At 44.7% G+C, this 20,363-nt stretch overlaps 1 protein-coding gene across 8 annotated transcripts in view; it reads right to left on the reverse strand.

Annotated features, from left to right (window-relative positions):
* The window catches only part of Mob3b (MOB kinase activator 3B), a 196,722-nt gene that overhangs the window by 111,064 nt on the left and 65,295 nt on the right, over positions 1-20,363 (reverse strand). For 7 of the 8 annotated variants that reach the window (XM_006975319.4, XM_076564042.1, XM_076564044.1 and 4 more), the window contains exon 2: positions 7,668-8,282. In XM_006975319.4, coding sequence (XP_006975381.1) covers positions 7,668-8,085 — 418 coding nt within the window. In that variant the 5' untranslated portion in view covers positions 8,086-8,282. Of the gene's footprint in view, positions 1-7,667; positions 8,283-15,571; positions 15,640-20,363 lie in introns of those variants that run through there. The other variant, XM_076564045.1, reaches the window with a different exon arrangement.

The following is a 20,363-nucleotide window of genomic DNA, read 5'->3' on the forward strand; positions in this document are numbered from 1 at the left end:
AGAACTCACAGGACAGTCAGGAGTAAGCCAAGAATGTTGCTGATTCTTGAGAAAGAACACTAAACATGAGATGCTGTCATAGTTGAGAACATGGGTTTTAAAGCTGGGTTAACTTCGGGCCACAAGATGCTCCAAATGTGTTACATATTTTTATGAAATACTGTGCAAGTTACTTACTGCTTTTGAGTCTTAGTTTTCTCATATGAGAAATGGCAATCATAGTCTAAGCCTTTCCATAAATTCCAGGTTAATGACAATGTACAATAGAAGCAGTATGTATTAGAAAATGGCAGCTTTACTGCCATGCCTTCTCAACTGGCAAGTTCTTAGAGCCAAACAGTTTATCAGAGCCCACGGGTCAGTCTTGTAGCCAAAGCTCTGGAAGTACTTGCCCGTTCACAAGGCTATTTGGGGAAAAGAGGATTCTACTGTTGGCAGTGATTAGCCTGTAAAACAGAAACAAAGCCAACAGCCATAGACATGCTTTGACAACACTTAACCCTCCTTCAGAGTATAATCCAAGCCTCCTTGCTTAGCACTGGCTATAATGAGTAGACTGTCCTGGGTGTAACTAGTGGGCTCGGTCCCTGCTTGTCTAGCTAACCTGCACTCACCTTCTGCTGAAGTTAACTAATCTGAGACTGAACACGGACAGATCTAGTGCTCAGTTTTCTGGAAATCAAGTGGGAGACCCTGACGAGTGGCAGTTTCTCTAAAGATTTAAGTTCTCTTCTTGAAGCCATGAGTCGCTCTGACTCCTGGAGTTTTCCAAAGATTTGGGAGACTCCCTGAAGGATTTGTGATCCTCATCACATCAACAAAGACTGACAAGGCCTGTAAATCTGCTGAGTCTACAAGTCTGTGTTACTATTCTGCAGACATTGTTCATTAATCGTCTAGCAATTTCCATGAGTATGGTTGATAGTTGGGGAGCGGGGAGGGGAGGAAAAGAAGAGGGGAGAAGAAAAGAGGAAAGGAGAGCCAACCAACACAGACATACCTTCAGTACCTTTGATGCCCCAGGTTCTAATGTGATCCCTCACTCACCCGCCATGTTGCCTCATTTGATTCTTAAAACAGCCTCATGAGGTCTGAATTAGAACTTTGGTTTACAAACAGAGCAATGGAAATTTAGAGATAACAGCACACAGCAGCTTGTAAGCAGCAGACTGAGCTGATTGAAGCCAAACAGTACTTTCACGGTACTGCAAATACATCCCATCCCCACACATCCTGTCTGGTCCCTGTCGTGTGGATTTATTCTTAAGTTTGAAAATACAAGGGGCAACATAAAAAATGAAAGGTTAAAATTTGAATGTTAATCATAAATTTAACTTCTCAAATCCTGAGTCTGAGATATTTTTTTTTTTACCGTGTACGTATTTTATTTATTTATTTAATTTTGCCATGATACTTTGGAAAATGATGAAATCATATGTAGGAACTGAACGTGTCCATGGTGGCACATGCCTCTGATCCTAGCACTTGGAGAAGGCAGAAAGATCAGGAGTTCCAGGCCAGTCTGGGATGCATAAGTTCCATACTAGCCCGACCTACATAGTGAGGCTCTGTTTCAAAAATCTAAAGGTGGCAGATGTAGTCCATTGGTGGAATGTGTGACTAATATCCTAAGTTGGATCTCCAGCACTGAGAGAGAGAGAGAGAGAGAGAGAGAGAGAGAGAGAGGTAGCCCCATGAAAAGGTTGGTCAAAGGGTTACAACTATTTCCACACTGTACTTAGAAAAATATGCAGAATGGCTTAGAATAACTAGATGGCTGGGCATTATGTAAACGGCTCAAGGACATGGATGGACTCTGTCTGCTTTGCTCTCTGGGTAACCGAAGCAGGATATGATCCCAAGCATACACACACTAAACATTCACTGAATGGATGAGCGAATGAATAATAGCCAATTGGCAGTCACAGGCCATTGCGGACCAAAGGATGAGTTGGTCTGTGGCCAGTCTCAGAATGGACACAGGACATTTGCAGAACCCAAATGTATTTTCCAGACATCTCAGTGCTGATTTTTGTTTTTATTTTTCTAAAGGAGCAAAAGTCAAAGCCAATCATTTTTAAATTAAAAAACAAAACAAAACAAACCAGACTTATGAAATTTTCTCTATCCTAATCCTCCTAAACCTATTGGTTGAGAAGCTCCCAGCATGTGAACTAATGATACATCCATATAGACTTTCGGCCACTTTTGCTCAAATTGACTCCTAAATTATGTACCAGCTGTATAGTCCAGAGAAAGTCCCTTAGGCTCCTGGCTACTAAAATGCAATGGTCACTCCACTGAGCTGTTGCAAGAACTAAGTAAGATTGGCAGTGGCAGCTACGTGTAAGCATTTAGCAGGCTCTGCAGACACGAATTTGCTTTCCCTGTAACTTTGACTAATCTTCCCTGCTGACTCCCATTTATTCTAAAACTGTCGATGTCGGTGAGATCACGTAATTGTGTCTTACACACTCTTATTCCACCTTTACAAAGACGTTTTCAAAACACATGAGTCAGAGGGTTCTAACTCTTTGTCTGAGTATCAGATCTACAATGTTCAATCCTGTTATATAACAGAAAAGCAGGGAAGCTGGAACTAGACCAGAGGAGACATTTTTGTAATTAGGCAACAGTATTTCTTTTAAGTCTGTGGCTTTCTGTTTTCTGTTTTGGTTGTATCTTTAAAAGAGGTAGAATCAAAGGGAGGCGTCCTTGCTTCTGCAGTTACTGCTGTTCTGAAGGCTTCAACTGAGACATCTGCCGGGTTTCTATCAAAGCAGGCCAGACAAGAGTTCAAGGGAGAGTGGAGGGAACTGTGGTTTACAAGGAACCACGTGTGTTCATGCCCCATCTGAAAAAGCTTGACTTCTGCCATCACGGGCTCCTAGTTAAACGTGAATCTCGCAACAGATGAAAGGCCTGCTTTCTTCTGTGTTTCAGTGGTGGAGATCAACAGCTGTTTATATCCTGCAATACCTAACCAAGGGTGAAGCCTTCACATCTGTCAGTGCTTTCAGGTTCTACTTCCTTGGATCACAGTGGGAAGGAGGTTAAGTTTGAACCCTGCTCAGTTCCCACGCAGGAACACTGCCATGAGCCCAGGAGTCTAACTCTAAGCAGATCTCCCGTGTCTCATCCTCCCAGGATCTCTTGTTTGCCTAAAGTTCTTTGATTTTATCCTGATACACATCTTGATCATTTCTCTGAGAATGACTCATAACAGCACAAGATGAAAAGGGAGAAAGTAGGTTGGACCTAGAGGGAGGCTGAAGGGGAGACAGTGGAGCGCACTGGAGAAAGTGTTCCTAAAACAGGATCTTTTCAAAGAAAGCACCAATGCACTCCCAACACGACATGTTAGAAAAGCTCGAGAATGAAGCCAGGCAGTAGAGAGCTTGCCTCGCAACCTGAGAACTGACTGTGATCTATATGTAAACACAAAACAAAACAAACAAAAAACCCAGAGTGATGGCAGATGCTTATAATCCCAGTGCTGCGGAAGCAGATATGGGTGAATACTTGAAGCTCATTGGCCAAGCCAGCCTGCTCTAACTGGTGAATTCCAGGTCAAGAGAGATCTTATATTAAACAAAGTGGGGAAGGAGAGAGTATGGATGACTATACTACAGTGAGAAGCAGATTGTTTCTCAGGAAAGAAAAGCCTTATGAATGGTCACAGTAGAAGGAAGAGAGGTCGGGCCTTCAAAACTGAAGGTTCATAAGGAATTCAGTGGGAAAAAGACAACTCAAGCAATGGACAAAAGACAGGCGTGGGTGTCTTAGGGTTACCTTTGCTGTGATGAAACACCAGGACCAAAGTAACTTAGGGAGGAAAGGATTTATTTGGCTTACTTTATTCCACATCACTGTTCACCATGGAAGGAAGTCAGGACAGGAACTCAAACAGGGCAGGAACCTGGAGGCAGGAGTTCATGCAGAGTCCCATAGAGAGGTGCTGCTTGCTGGCTTCCTCAGCTCTTTTCTTTTTCTTCTTTAAAGATTTATTTATTTTATTTTATATTCATATGTATGCGTATTTTGCCTGCATGCATATGCAGATATATAAAATTTCTGCACAACATGCATGCTTGGTGCCATGAATACCCTGAAACAGCCAGTTGTGAGCTGCCATGTAGGTGCTGGGAACTGAACCTAGGTCCTCTGGAAGAGAAGCCAGTGCTCTTAACTGCTGAGCCATCTCTCCAGTACTTCAGCTGTTTTCTCATAGAACCCAGGACCACCAGTCCAGGGGTAACCCCACCCACACGAGCTGGGCCTGCCTACATCAATCACTAGATAAGAAAATGCCCAACAGCTTGTCTACAGCTGATCTGATGAAGGTAATTTCTTAATTGAAATAACATCCTTTCAGATGACTGGTTTGTGTCAAGTTGACATAAAACTACCCAGCATGGTGGGCATTTCTCAACAGAAGACATGTAAGCAACAGACAGGCATAGGAGAAAAGAAGACAAAAGGTATTATGTATGCAATCAGTAGATATCCAAATGGATGCCTGAGTAAAGAAAATGTGGCATACATACATAATGGAATGTTTTTCAGTCTTAAAAAGAAGGAAATCAGGCCTGGAGAGAGAGAGCTCAGTGGTTGAGAGCTCTTGCGGAGAACTTGGGTTCTGTTAATCAGAATCTACATGGCAGCTCACAACCACCCATAACTCCAGTTCTTGGGCATCTGTCCTTCTCTTCTGGTCTCTAGGGACTCCTGCACACATATGGTGCACATAAACTCATGCAGGCTCATACACATACACATAGAATAAGTAAGTCTTAAAGGCAATCTTAGCTAGGTTTGGTGACACGTGTTTATGATCCTATCACTTGGAAGGCTGAAGCAGTCTAAGCCAACTAGGGCTGTATAGTGAGTTCTAGGCCAACTTGGCTCACACATGGAAACTTGTCTGTACCTCATTCTCATTTTCTCTCTCTCTCTCTCTCTCTAGTCATTTGTAATAATATGAATCTCCTCCTCCTCCTCCTCCTCCTCCTCCTCCTCCTCCTCCTCCTCCTTCTTCTTCTTCTTCTTCTTCTTTTCTCCTCCTCCTCCTCCTCCTTCTTATTATTATTATTGGCAGGGCTTCAGGATCAAACCCAGGGCCATGGCCATGCTAAGCAAGTATCCCCCCACTGAAGTATACTCCCAGCCCTCATCCAAGATCAGGGATCTGCATTTTGAATAGAAGGCCCAGGTAATGTTGACGAGTCTAATCTATATAGGTTAATGTTTCCTTAAAATTAAAAAGAGCTAGCTGGGCGTGGTGGCTCAAGAATTTAATTCCAGCACTCAGAAGTGGAGCAGGCAGATCTCTGTGAGTTGGAGGCCAGCCTTGCCTACTGTCAAGTGCCAAGCAGCCAGAGCTACATAGAAAGACCCTGTCTAAACAAACAAAGGAATGATAAATGCTAATGAATTTCATTTTAAAAAGAAAGAAAGTGTCACATCAAACTTGGAAACACACATACTGAAAAATCTTTTCTTGGAGCTAGCAGGTAAAGATACTTTTCCATAAGCCCAATAACCTGGTTCTATCGTGGAATGCACGAGGTTGAGGGAGAGAACCAGTTCTTGCAAGTTGTCCTCTGACCTCTACACATATACCTGGCATGCACACTTACACACATGCAGACAGATAAAGTATTTAAAACAAAAACACTTTAGCTGGGAGGTGATGGAGCACACCTTTAATCCCAGCACTTGGGAGGCTGAGGCAGGCGGTTCTCTGTGAGTTTGAGGCCAAGCTGGTCTACAGAGTGAGTTCCAGGACACCAGGACTGTCAAAGAGAAACCCTGTCTCAAAACCCCTCCTCCCCCCAAAAAGAAACAAACAAAAAAACCAAACAAACCCCAAAACACACTTTAAAGTACTCTTCTTGGAAATTCATAAAATGTACATTGACAGACTACTCTGTGCCGAAAGGAAAACACTTAGCTTCCTCAGAATTTCCCAAACTGATCTTTTCTCAGGAGGAATCCAGCTAAGATTCCTCAGAACATCAATGCTGTGGAGCAAAGAAACAGAGAATTCAGTTTGTGTAGAAAATGATGAAGGAAATGCCTAGAAAAGAAAGCAATTGTATTTTCTATGGGGAACACGGAGACATCCACTACTCCCCAGAACAAAGTCTAAAACCACCTCTGATGTTCTGCTCCCCAAACAGATACCTGGAAGCTGTCACCCTCTCAAGTAACCCAAGGGTGCTGTACTGAGATATTTGGTCTGCAACTCAACGTGGCAATGGCTACTGCCAGCCAGCAGGAGTGTGCAGAGTTCAAAGCCTACAGAAGCCAACATCAGAAGGATGATGCCTTATCATTATTGTATGTTCTGCATGTGATAGTAACAGTTGCTTCTGAAAAAGAAAATCCATCCCAGCACAAGTAGCCTCTAATAGTAAAATGAAAGTTCATGAAGATAAGAATGAAGGATTTCCCACCCTCTGGAGATGTGAAACACCTGCCCAGGGGAGTTTCCGGGAAACTCCTAGTTAATACTGCATACTTCATCTCCTTTCTGGTAACAAGGGACAGGGGAGGGAAGTATGAGGGGACTAGACAGTTAAGGCAAAGCCAGTATCCTGACAAACTGGTTAATGTGTTGAATACTTCAAGATGCACCATACTGCACCAACCAATTTATGTACTTTTTTTCTAGTATAAACCTAATAACTTCCATATATCCCTTCTCAACTTAGGGACACCTCACCATCTACAATGATTTCAACAGACTTCATCACGTGCGTTCATCATATGCCTCTATCCCAGCTCTCCCAGTAGTACAATATTCACTCATCTTAGAAATGTTTCTGAGGGCCTAGGCAGACTCCCAGCACTGTGCTAAGCACTGGAGACCTGGCAATGGGAACAAGAGTTCTCTCGTTCCTACTTAGCCTTGGATATAAAGCAATGAATTCCATAGCCAGCCTGTCCGTCTGTCCGTCCATGGGAATCCAATAGCTAGCAGTGCAAAGAAGTAGGAAAAGCTGAGTCCAAACCCATATGTTTTATGGTTGATAGCCCAAAACAAGTCCGAATATCTGCATTTCAAATGGTCCAGTCTGTCTAGCAGTTAACAGAGTGAAGAGTACAACCTATAACTGCAGTAACCTGTGATTAGAGGAGAGGCAAATGCCAGGATTTTTATTTCCCCAGGATATGAACCCTTGTGTGCTTGTTCCCCGAATAATCTGTAGATTCCCATAATGTGACTTTTAATCATGAAAGATTAATACCAACAGTAGTCATACTCCAATCAATACAACCTTGCATTGTTAATTAGCCAAAAACTAAAAACCTTACCAGACTGAGTAGATTTGGAGTCTAGCCCTAAGAAAGCCAAGAAGATCCTATCTAACATTTTCCAGATACTCCCAAGCATATGGAATGTATACCACTAGAGTCCACAAAATCACAAATAGACAGACCACAAATGACCTCTGTCCATTTCAATCAGATATTTATATTTCAGATATACAGCTGATGGAATTTGAGGAAACATTGACATGGGTGCTATCTAGTATTCAAAGACAGTGTAAGACTGCCATTATGAAAACTTTATCAGCTCAGGATGGAATAGGACAAAACATTTAAAAAAAAAAAAAAGCAAAAAACACACAATCAAGTTTCGAGGCCCACTGTGCACTCACCAACACACGTTGGAAATATGTCCTCGTTGTTGATCTGGACTTCAATCCAATCCATAAGCAGGTTCATGTACTGGGGAGCCGGTAGTGCAGTTGGCTTCTTATACTTGAGGTCATCCTGCCACCGATACTCGTATTTGGGACCCCCTGACATCACAGGGCAGGTCTGCTCAGTGCAGAACTCACAGATGGTGCCATAGATGAGGTTGATGCGATTGAAGAAGTCCACCACATGCACAGCCACCCAGTCATTCTGGTCCTCCCCGCTGGGCAGCTGCACGGCTGCTCTCAGGTCCACACCTGAGTTGAGGGATGCCTGAGCTCGTTTATGCAGCTCAAACCTCTGTGTGCCAGGTTCAAATTTCCTCTTGGGCCGGAAGGTCTTGTCCTTGTTGAACACTTGCTTCAGGGCTATGGACATGGTCTCCTCCTTGTCTTCCTTCCTTTTGCAGGAAGCGAAAAGGCACTTGGGACTTTTCAGTGAGAGATCACAACCCAACAGAGTTTTCCACTGCCAGCCCTCAGGCCCCAGTCTTGCAGCCTATAGTTTTCCTCTATTTTAAATGGCTCCTTCTATCTTCCTCTTGAATGATCTCCAAGGGAACCTCATGTTCCTTCCTAAAGACAAAAAAGAAGAGGGAACTTGTGAGTGCTCAGCGTGCATGTAAGAACTAACAAAGGAGCGGGCGGCAGTGGCACACGCCTTTAATCCCAGCACTCGGGAGGCAGAGGCAGGTAGATCTCTGTGAGTTCAAGGCCAGCCTGGTTTACAGAGCGAGATCCAGGACAGGCACCAAAACTACACAGAGAAACCGTGTCTCGAAAAACCACACACACAAAAGAACTAACAAAGGCTTAGGAGAATTTGCACCTTGCATTACTGGCTGTGGTTGGTCCCTCTGGGTCTCAGTATGTGAATGTGGAGGTTAAGCTATTGCCTTGCCGGCTGCACTGGTACTGTGAGCTACGCAAACAACTAAGGGAGAAGAGATGCTACCCGCCTCCTTTTCTTTGTGGTCCCTGTCAAATCTCTGCTGCTCTTCTCTGTGTGATCCTCAGCTAGGGGCTTTCCCAGGGTGCCAAGGAAGAGTGCATTGGCCAGTGATTCAATCCTATTGCAACTCTAATCCTTTTTCAAGACTAATGGGTGGGCATAGATTGTCTCTGAGTTCCCAAATAGAGATGATGGGACCAGGAGGCTAAAAGGAACCGGAAGTCTGCATCTGTTCAATCTGTAAGAAGTGATGAAAGTGGTCAACTTAAGCCCTGTATGGGTCATGTGTAATGCAGGAGAGAAGGCTGGACCGCTGAGTAGAGAGGGGGCGGGGAGGGGAATGAAATGAACAAGGGGGGGCAAAGAGGAGGGAGAAGAATAGGAGGGGGAATAGGGAGAGGAGGAAGAGGAAGAGAAGGGAAGGAGGATAAAGGAGAGGAGGAGGAAGAGGAGGGAAGGAGGGAAAGGGAGAGGAGAGAAGGAGGAGGGAAGGAGGGTAAAGGAGAGGAGGAGAGAAGAAGGAGGAGGGAAGGAAGAAAAGGAAGAGAAGGAGGAGGAAAAGGAGGAAAGGAGGGTAAAGGAGAGGAGGAGGAGGAAGAGGGAGAGGAGGAGAGGAGAAGGAGGAGGAGGGAAGGAGACCGCTGCAACAGCGGCTACTGAAACAGAGAAACAGAGCACACCTCAGGTTGCCATGGGGAGAACAACACCGGGAAGAAAGCGGCAGGAAGAAGGGAAGGTGGCTCCTTCAGTTCCACACAATCTCGGAAATGGTCCCGACACTCCGGAAGCTTAGCTACACTTGGTACCTTTGGGATACAGTCGTTCTTCCAGGATTGCTCGAATAATCCCTGATTTTAATGCTGCTGACTTGAAGTAGTTCCTTTGCAGGGAGCCCTAACTCTGACAGCTGTTGTCACCTCTGCAGTGCACAGCCTTTAAGTTCCTAATGTCACTCCCAGGAGCCCTTTGGAACGGGGCTGTTCAACAGAACTTGCTCTGGCAATGGACATGTTAGATGTACTTGTGGTCCAATGTGACACCCTCTATCCACATGCGACGCTGAGTACTTGGATATAGACCGTGTGACTCAGGAACCGAACTTTATAACTTATCTTACTTTAATTAACTTGAATTTATTTATCCATACATGTCTAGTGGCTGCCACAAGAGACAGTGAAGCCTTGAAATCCCAATGTTGTCCATTATTCCATTTGACTCTCAGAACTCTGGGAAGACTTAGAGATTCATGGAAGAGCGTACACTCACAGAAAGTGTCACTCTTCATGGATTTCTATATGGCAGAATTACTGGCTTGATAACATCCTGTATCGAGCAGGAGGAACTGGATGTTATTATATTTGGCACCAAATTTGGTTTGTTGGTCGCTTGTGATGGCACTTTCCACATGGCCCCATACTCTGAACTGTGATGTATTTCATCCTGCCTTTCCTACTGGTTCATGAAGCTCCCTACCCAGAGGTCTGTCCCTATTCTGTCCTTTACACACATTCCCCAGAGGCTGCCAATAAAGCTTGGGTTGAGGTCAAGGCTGTCCTGTGGCCTTGACACAAAAGATGATAATGGGTCCGCCTGGCCTGAACCACAACAAAGTAAGCCCAGAGCTGAGGCCAGCCTCAGAACAGCCAGCACAAAATCTGTTACAGGGGATTGGTGGATGAGCTCTCTGAACTGCTTTACTAACACCCAGAAGGGGTTCTGCCACCCCCACACGTGAACAGGGCTTGGTTAAGTCATTGATACAGGGATATGTTCCTGAGGTATCTTTTCAAATTTTTAAATTAGCATGTACAGTCTTCATCATGGCATTTTCCAAACAAAATTAGTTTCTGCTAATTCTTCCTGAGAGCTCGGATTCCCTCCCACAAATTTTGCTTTTTGCTCAGCACAGCCATGGTCCTGCTACCATGTGCTTCTTCCTGTCTCTCCCACAGCCCAGTATTCCCATCCCCTCTCTTCTCCCGGCCTTTTCCTAATAGCTTTTCCCTGGAATGCCACATCCGGGAAATGGAACTTTTTTCTCCTTTTGTGGCATTAAGCATACACTCCCTGCTCCCACAAAAAGATCCAAGTGGAAAAGATCACATGACACTTTGCCTGAGATCTTCTATGAAGTCATACTCCAGGGTACTCTGGACTATCAACTACATGGATATCAACATGAAAGTCTTCAAACTCTAGGGTGTGAACAGGTGCAATCTCTTTTTAAATGAAAACCTTTTGGGGGGCTGGGTTATAAGCTAGGTGGCAGAGCACTTACCCAGAATGCATGAGGCAGTAGATTCAACTCCAGTGCCATGGGGGGGGGGGGAGTTAGGAGAGGGTAGGAAGGAGGAAGAGAAGATGGAAGGTGGGCTCCTTGAAGATTTCGTTTGCCTGAAAGGAGCCTGAAGAGACCTGAACCTTTAAAAGGTCATTACCACAATAAATGCATGAGTGAGAAGTTGGGAAAATGGAGAAGCAACAGTGAGACTTTCTTCTTCTTTTTCCTCACTAAATCAACTGCCGCTCCTCTCTGCAGTACAGCAGTGACAGGTGGCCCCCTCCCTTGAGCAAAGAAGACTGGCTGATAATGAGGGGCCCGTCAACTCCCATGGTCCTTAGAGCCATGCTCTTCCAATTCTACAACCCGCAGTACCTCTGATTCTGCTGCTTGTGCGGCCTGTAGTGCCCATCTGATGGGCACCATGTGCCAGGCTCTTATGGACACCATCAACAGATGTGTCTGACATCCCAGATGGAAACACATGAGTAAGAACTTTCTCAGCCAGGCAGTGGTAGTACACCCCTTTCGTCCCAGCACTCGGGAGGCAGAAGCAGGCACATCTCTATGAGTCTGAGCTCTACAGAGTGACTTCCAGCAAAGCCAAGGCTACACAGAGAAAACCTGTCTCAAACCCCCACCCCCAAAGAACTTTCTCATTAAATCCCCAAGTGATTGGCACAAACATCAAAAAATAGTCAAACCTTGCTAGAATTTTGGTTATTTTTTTTCTTTATTCTAATGATACTTAAGTAACAGATTTCAAGATTTCAGTTTCTTTAACTGGAGGGAAATTTATTCTAAACTTCAGTCAGGTTTCAAATTACTATCTTGGGGTTGGGGAGACAGATCACCCAGTAAGAGTACTTTCTAAGCAAGCATGAAGTCCTTAGCTTAGATCTCCAACGTCCACTTAAAAGTCAAGGTGTGGTCAAGGGCATGAGTAACCCTACCTAGTGCTTCAAGGGTAGGGAGATGGGGAGTAAGGAAGTAACAGGAAGATTTCTGGGGGCTTGTTTGCCAAAAAATAAGGAGCTCCAGATTCTGAGTGACTGATGGAAAGCAGGAGCTGACTTTTCCTGTTGCCTGTATAAAGGCATACATGGATGTGTAAATTCTCCCTCCCACCACCCCTCAGATTTTGCCTTCTTGGCAGCTTTGGTGAAAGTGAAGCTTTTTTTTTTTTTCTCCAAGACAAGATTTCTCTATACAGCTCTGGCTGTCCTGAAACTCACTCTGTAGACCAACCAGGCTGGCCTGGCTCTGCCTCCTGAGTGCTGGGATCAAAGGCGTGCACCACCACCGCCTGACTAAAGAGAAGCATCCTCAGAATGTTTATTTCTCGAGTAAGTTCTTGAATCAGAGCTTGTGATTTAACTCCACTCTGCCCTGGACCCTTCACTAACCTCCCTAGTTCTCAACTCATTTCTCTGCCCCTGAGATGTACATAATGTTTCCTCACTGCAGCTGTTTTCCAGTCCCATGGACGTCTTCAGGTACAGTTCAGGCACCTCCCATCGAGGATCAAAGGGAGCACAGAGCATGTGGCAGTACTAGCCCCATTGGACAGGAGTACTGGTCTCCTGGCACCGACTCCACATTATCACACACGCTGATGTGCTCAGGCACGGGAATGCCTCTGCTGCTTCGATTTCTCATTTGCAGTGGAGTTACTCTGAGGAGAGTGCCAGTCGGCCAGGTGAGGTTCCCATATATAAAGACAAGGGGAACTGGGATGGATGAGAAAAGATCCACCACTCCTCAGAAGGCTAAACGTGTGCCCTTCTATGTGTTTGTCAAGGTGTCAGAGCTATGTTGGTGGAGAGACCCGAAAGAGTTCTAAAGTAAAAAGGCCAGGGCGGATGCACCTGGCCCTCCTTTCCAGCCCCTGTCCCTATGGAGACCCTGCTCATAGTGCTTTCTTCATCGATTCAATGGTCGCAGCTAGTCAGGCTGCTGACCTCAGTTATTCAGGAAACTGGCCTGAGGACCGAAAGCTCTGGGCCAGCCTGACTAACTTAGCAAGTGCCTGTCTTAACAATATTTTATAAAACAAATGAAAGGCTGGAGATAGAACTCAGTGGCAGGGCACTTTACCAACAAGACCTGGGTTCAGTCCGTTGTACTGTTATTAAAAACCAGACAAGACTCTCAAAGTGCTTATCGCATGTTAGCATGGAGACCCAAGGTTATGTTTAAATACAGGTAGACGCTTCAAGTTTGCACTTCAGACAGGCCCCGAATGACATCAGGATCTACTGATCCATAAACAGAGGTTATACTGAGTATCAAAGCCTGATCTACACAAGGGGGTGTGTTAGAAATGAAGATTCTCTGGCTTTACCCCAGACCAGTAGATCTAATCTGCACTTTAACAACATCTCAGAAATAAACGCTTGAAGCCCTAGGTAGGGCAGATGACTGGCTGGACAACTGAAGGGCTGAAGACATAAACTTGTTCTTGTGATTTTGTCAACAGTAGGTTTCATAAATAGAGTCTGTGGTTGACGGTGCATGTAATGAGGAAGAGTGAGAAGAACCTACTGTTTTCAATTCAACTGCTTTGCTTGTGTGTGGGGGGGGTGTCTGGTGGGGGTTCTGATGTGGGTGGATCCGGATAGCAGAGCACCAAGCACCTCCAGGCCTCAGGGAAAACCGTTGTGTGATACACACAGAGAGTGGCTACTGCCACCACGGCTGCATGCCCGAAGTTTCTTCGGCTGATAATGACATAGTGGTTATTTGCTGTCCTTGTCTAGTGTCCAGAAAAAAAAGAACAAGCCATAAGTTTGGAGCCCTGGATAGAAACACTACGAAAACTCTGTTATGAATAGCATCCATTATAATGCTGGTTTTCAATAACTATTTGAAGCCAATCCCTCATTTAATTGGAAAACATTTACTAAGGCCCCTTTATTCAGCAGACACAGGACTAGGTACCAAGATTGCAGAATTAATTAAAATTTGGCCTCTGTGAAGACCTCACAATGTGGTGTTCAGTATGCGGTCAGTCTGAACTTTTGCTTTTCATGCTCCAAAGTCTAGCACATGAATGTGGACACAGACGCCATTCCTTCCGTGTGTCGCTTGAGTTAGAAATGAAAAAAGGCACAAGGTCTTTGGAAAGAGAAAAACAGAAATCCAAACACACAGCATAAACTGACAGCAGCTCCATGTGTTCCCCATATTTTCTGCTTAATAGATCAACTTTAGCAATAAAAAAAGATGCACAATGAAAATATGTGGAGAGAACTCTGCCGGGCTCTGAGGGAATGTTGACAAGGTAACTAAGCAACGCTGGCAGGCATTGGTGAAGGAAGTTCTTATTTTTCTTTTCCTATTGATGTCTTCTGCCTCATTAGTTGAAAAATCAGAGTCCTTGCCAGGGATAAAGGAAGAAATGAAACAACTCCCCCACTGACTCCGGGGAAATGCATCTTCTGCGGCAGCGACCACCTCTAAGAGGCCATCATAGTGAGGCAGAGGGTGACAGGGACAGAAAGAGCTGTTAACAGAAAGACTAACGTTAACTGTCGGAAGTATGTGGTGGGGGACAAGTCCAAAATGTCATCTTTGGGCTGGAGGACGTCTCTGGGCAGGACAATTGACTACAGAAAAGCCACAAGCAAAATGCCCCTCCCCCAAACACCCCATACAAAGGAGGTACAATCTGGCCCCTGCCTTGCTGGGTTCCAAGAAGCTGGAATGGTGTCGGGCACAGACTTCCTGAAAGGTTTGTTGAACACATGAGTAAACAACAGTGAATGAAACCACTTTGCACTAAACCAGAATCACAAAAGCTAAACCAAACTGTAGCTCCTAAGCTGAGTCATTTGGGGATTTCACCTAGGCCTTAGGAAGCTCAGCCCATGACCGAATCTGAATATACCAGTTACTCAGGGATGTTCTATAGCGACATGCCAGTCTCCTACAGGGACAGGACACCAGTCCACTTCCCTTTCTGATGGGCTCCTCCAGTCCTCAGTGTTATTTCAAATTCTAGTCTCAGAATTACAGAACAAGTCTGGTGTCATCTACCAGTATATTTTCCTCTCTGTGGCTGGGATAGTCTACAGAACTATTGTTCTTACACTGTCAATACTGAATAAATTAGGTTTTAAGAGGTGGTGTAAGTCATGGCCCGGGTGGTGGTGGTGCACACCTTTAATCCCAGTACTCCAGAGGCAGAGGCAGTTGGATCTCTGTGAGTTCGAGGCCAGCTAGATCTACAGAGTAAATTTCAGGACAGCTAGGGCTACAAAGAGGAACCCTATCTCGAAAAACAACAAACAAACAAACAAAAAAGAGGTGGTGTGTGTGTGTGTGTGTGTGTGTGTGTGTGTGTGTGTGTGTGTGTGTGTGTGTGTACATGTGTGTGCCTGTGTGCTTGGAGGTCAGAGGAGGAGGTTGTGTCCTGCTTTATCCTGTTCCTTCTTATTTGAGAGCGTTTTTCACTGAACCTGAAATGACGCTGTCAACCAGCACACCTCAGAGCTCCTCCTCAGTGGGGCTAGAGGATCCCATACCATCATACTGGCTTTTGATTTGAGTGTTCTAGCTGTGTTTTTTGATTTCTGTAATAAGATACCGTAACCAAGGCAACTTGTAAAAGAAAGTAGGTACTGGGCTTACAGTTTCAAAGGGTCCATGGCAGCAGGCAGGCAGGCATGGTGCTGGAGCAGTAGCTGAGAGCTCCCATCTTCAGACACAACCACAAGGCGGGGGGTGGGGGGGTGGGGGGGGTCGCGGGGGGCAGGGAGTGGAGGGGGGAGTAGGGGAGAGATAGCAAAAGTGTTTTTGAAACTCAAAGGCCTGCTCCTCAGCGACAAACCTGCTCCAACAAGGCCATACCGTCTCTACCAAATTCTACATTGTCTCATGTCTCATACAATTCTACCAAAAGGGGACCAAGTATTCAAATATATGATCTGATGGGGGCCATTCTCATCCATACCACCACAAAGAGTTCCGGGGACTTGAACTCAGGTCCTTATACCTGCACAGCAAGTATTCTTATTTCCTGAACCACGCCCTGTGCATTTATAAATAAAATTGATGCCATCTGCTGTTCGGAGGCGCCTCCAAAGGATGTGCCGGCTGATTCCTTCCTACCAACTATTATGTATCATGCGCTCCTGTACCAGCACACAACACCAACAAATTGGGCATTCCTGCTTGAGAAGGAGCTTCGCTACCTGCATCCCCACTCCCCGCACACCTTCTCAGCTCGGAGCTGCGTCATCCGTGCATGCTTTTCGATTGGGTGAGAGAAACAGTGCTGCCTCGCTGTGATCTTCAAAGACACGCGTGACTTTAGAAACCAGCGCTTCTAAACACAGGCGAAATCAGTAAGAGCGGGTGCAGCCTTTCTGTATAAACCTGTCCCATGACTCTCACTGCCCGTCATCCTTAGCTCATCAATGGCCATTCATACTCCTTGATATTTCATCTGTTTATTCATTTAGCCACCAGTACAGATATTCTAGCATTAAAAGTCGAGTATCTCACAAATGAAAGCATCCCATGCCAGCCTCGATGGAGTGGATCCATGCAGGGCAGGTGGCTTAGAAACAACCCACCCATAATGATCCAAATGATTCACCATTCCCCAGACTTAGAAACAGCACTGTTCAGAAGAGGATCCAGTGCTGGAAAGAGAAGGAGTGAGATATAAGAAGAGGTTCAACACACTACAAATCATAGTCCACAGAAGGAAGACAGAATTTTATCTACATGTTTTCTTAAATAAAGGCCTTGTGGGTGGCAGTGTGGCGTGGTTGGGATTCCCAGAAATGAGGAAGATGGGGAACCTTTGGTTGGCTTGATCCAACTTATCCCAGTTTTAAGAATGAGTAGTGAAGGAAAATCACAGCAGAAGCTCAGTTGGCCAATTAGATTTTATAAAAGATTATCTGATGATTTTATTTTATTTTTATGTTTGTATTTTTTTTTATTTTGTTTTTGAGACAGGATCTCACTCTGTAGCTCTGACTGGTCTTGAACTCAGAGATCCACCTGCCTCTACCTCCCAAGTTCTAGGATTAAAGGAGTTCACCACTATGCCCAGCACAGGTTTTTTATTTGTTTGCTTGTCTAATGCATAGGAGTGCTACCTTTTTTATCCTTTGTCTGCACACCAGAAGATGGCATCAGATCCCATGAGTCTGCAGTTGTAGATGGTTGTGAGCCCACATGTGGGTGCTGGGAATTGAAGTCAGGACCCCTGGAAGAGCAGCCAGTGCTCCTAACTGCTGAACCACCTCTCCTGGCCCTAATGATTTTATTATCATTTTGAAGAAAAGAGAAAAAGACAAAAGTTTCAAGTTGGTAAAGCCTGTTATATATTATTTCCACATCTTTCAGTTCTCAGGAAAATACTCATTTTGTGGATTTAAAAAAACGTGATTTTTAAGACACGGTATCTACGTTAGGCAAGGTGGGAGGAAAACAGATGACTATGGCATGAAAGATAAAGATAATATAATGGCTGAAATAAAAAATTAAGGTAGGCAAAAATATGTAAGCATTTTTACATTTTAAATTAGAGGTATTTAGCGAGTAGCGTGACAATTCAGAACCTCCTACAGATGAGGTGGAGCTCATTGTCAACTATCATTTCTCTCTTTGTCTTTGAAACAAGGAATGACAGATGTTTCTTGGAGAAGTATTACTTTAAAGCAAAAACGTTCAGACTTAAGAAAGCCAGTTCCTGTAACTGTCAACGGGCGTCTGTACCCTTAGCCATCCTAAGTGAATTTGAGTCTCAGAGGCTGGAAAAGTTTTATTCCTGGCTTGAGGGGAGTTGATGTGTGACATCTGGAACCACTGCAAGAGATCTTTGAAGCGGGGTAGAGAAGCCACAGTGGGCGGGAAGACTGGAAATTGGAAAAAGCAGTTCTCATTTTCAAGAGAGCACAATGTTCAGCTGGAAAGGGCAGGGGAGGGTTAAACTGAGAGCATCCCCAGGCAGAGTTTCAAACAGGGTTCAAAGAGGTCAAAGCCACAGCTTCTGCAGGTTGGTGGGAGACTTCCACAAGGTGTGTTCACTGTGTGCCCAACCTGTGGTCCACCTAATACACGCATTCTGGCACCCTTAGGAGTAACAATGATGTATCACTGTATCAAAAGGTTTAACATTCCTGGTAGTGGATTTAGCACATAACAGGTACTTTTAAAAAGTGGTTACTGTTATCATTGATTCACATCATGATGCACATTTTAAATCAAAGTCTGGTTCTTACAGACTCAAACAGACCTAGGGGTCTATTTTAGGATCTGAAAATTCTATTCTACCATATCAGTGAGTAGAAGGGTCAGCCAGCATTGATTGAGGACTTACTGGTTTATTAATAGTCACAATCCAATGCACAGGTCTTATTATTAGTCCTGTTTTATACTTTAAAAAATGGAAAGACATAATATACAAACTCTGTTGCACAATCCAGGTGTAGTGATAGACTTTTAATTCTAGCCCTTGGAGGTAGAGACAGTGAGTGACCTCTGTGAATACACTTCCTGTTCTATATAGTTCCCGGCCAGCCAGGGCCACCTACCGAGACACTGTAGAAACAACAATAGAAAGCCACAGGTCTTTGCCCCACAAGCCAGTGAATGGTTCCAAAACAAAGAGAGCAGAGGTGTCTGGATGAGCAGGCAGAAGCAGGTGGAGCCCTGCATGGTGTCCTAGGATGCACAGAGGGAGCTGGAGTCCTGAACATTATTGGTCCTGAGTCAGCTGGCTACATCTCTGGATGAGGTGTCTTTATAAGCCTCTGTCCTGCCTTCCTTAAAGACAATGGTCTTTATCTTTCAAGGTATTGTGAAAATTAAGAGCTACTGTCTGTGGAAACTTAAATGCATGGAAAACGGCTTATGGTTGGCACAGTGACTGGTATTAAAGGGTATTAGACCCAACACTCTGGAGTGATATGTGTCACAAAAGGTGCTTTGGTGCCATGCAGGTGTGTTCCAGGAACGGCAGGGAGGCCATGGGAACCCTGGAGAGGATCAAAGAAAGGAATCACATGATTCCTTCTCACTTGATTTGGGTGGGCTTTTAATTATCAGAACAAAGCAAAGAGTATTAATCTGAGCAATATAACCTCAATATTCTTTAATGTTTCAAATACTTTTATGGGACTAGAGATGTGGTTTAGTTAAGAGCATATACTACTCTTGCAGAGAACCTACGTTCAGTTCCTAACACCCAAAGCAGCAGGTAGCTCACAACCACCTGTCACTCCAGCTCCAGAGGAATCTGGCACCCTCTGGCCAGCTCTGGTACTTGTGGTACACATAAACTCATGGGCATACAGATATGCACATACATTAAAATATATATATATATATTTATGCTCTCATTGTGAGGGCATTTCCATACATTTTGTCTATAATAAAATCGAGTGCACATGGTTTGTCTCTTGAATTTGGGTATAGCAGAGCAAATTATACATGTCATGTCCTCCCACTAATCCTCCAAAAACACTTCAGAGTTTAACCTTTTCACACAGAAAACTTTAAAATGATGTGCACTGTACATAATTGTTCAGCACAACCCAGCTGCAATCTCCTGTTCTAGCAGGGACAACTCCCTACACTGTTCACGAAGTTTCTGTGTTATCGGAAAGGGGACTGTGCTGGAGGAAAGGGCCACAGCCTTAGAAACAGGAGACAAGAGACAGTGGCCAGCTCTGCACTCTCCTAGATCAAACAGGCAGGAAGCAGATAAGCCTGAGTGAAAAGGGACACAAATAATTCATGGGATATCTGCTCTAGCCTCCTGAACAGGTCCAAAACAAGTAAAACAAGGAATAAAATGGAGTCCTGCATATAACTGCCAACCCTATAACAATCACAAAGGGGAGGGGATGGGTGCACCAACCCCAATTTCAAAGCCACAGAGATGTGGGTTTGCATCCATGCTCTGTCTGTGGACTAGTTACTCGCTTGGTTACATGAGGTACCGACACCCGTATCAAGGTGTGTCTGGGGGACAGAGGAGGCAAGGTGAGTAAAGGCAGGCAAGCGACAAGTATTAAATATATTGACCCAGATGTCTCACATTACCAGGTCTCAAGCTTCAAGACATGTAGGAGCCCCAGACATCATCTGGTCTGTTCTTTGACTTAACCCCTGTGAGACTTCAACATCTCGGCCTTCAATGTACCAAGTCTTGGACTGTGCTGTGGGGCAGCATCATTTGCTCACTTGAGGTTTTTATGAAGAATTTCCCCTAAAAGCCGACTACTAGACTACCCGGTCCTAGAGTTACCTCAGGGGAGAAAAAGACACTATTTAGTTGCTAACTATGAGAATAATAAACTAGGCATGCTCAGCTGACTCAGCCTTACTTTTCTTCCTCTTGAGAAGTGTCTACCTTCAGGAAGTAGGCTATTTCTTGCTGCCCAATTCCCCACTTGAATGG

The sequence above is a fragment of the Peromyscus maniculatus genome, chromosome 2, assembly GCF_049852395.1.
Source record: "Peromyscus maniculatus bairdii isolate BWxNUB_F1_BW_parent chromosome 2, HU_Pman_BW_mat_3.1, whole genome shotgun sequence".
In the NCBI taxonomy this organism is placed as follows: Eukaryota; Metazoa; Chordata; class Mammalia; order Rodentia; family Cricetidae; genus Peromyscus; species Peromyscus maniculatus.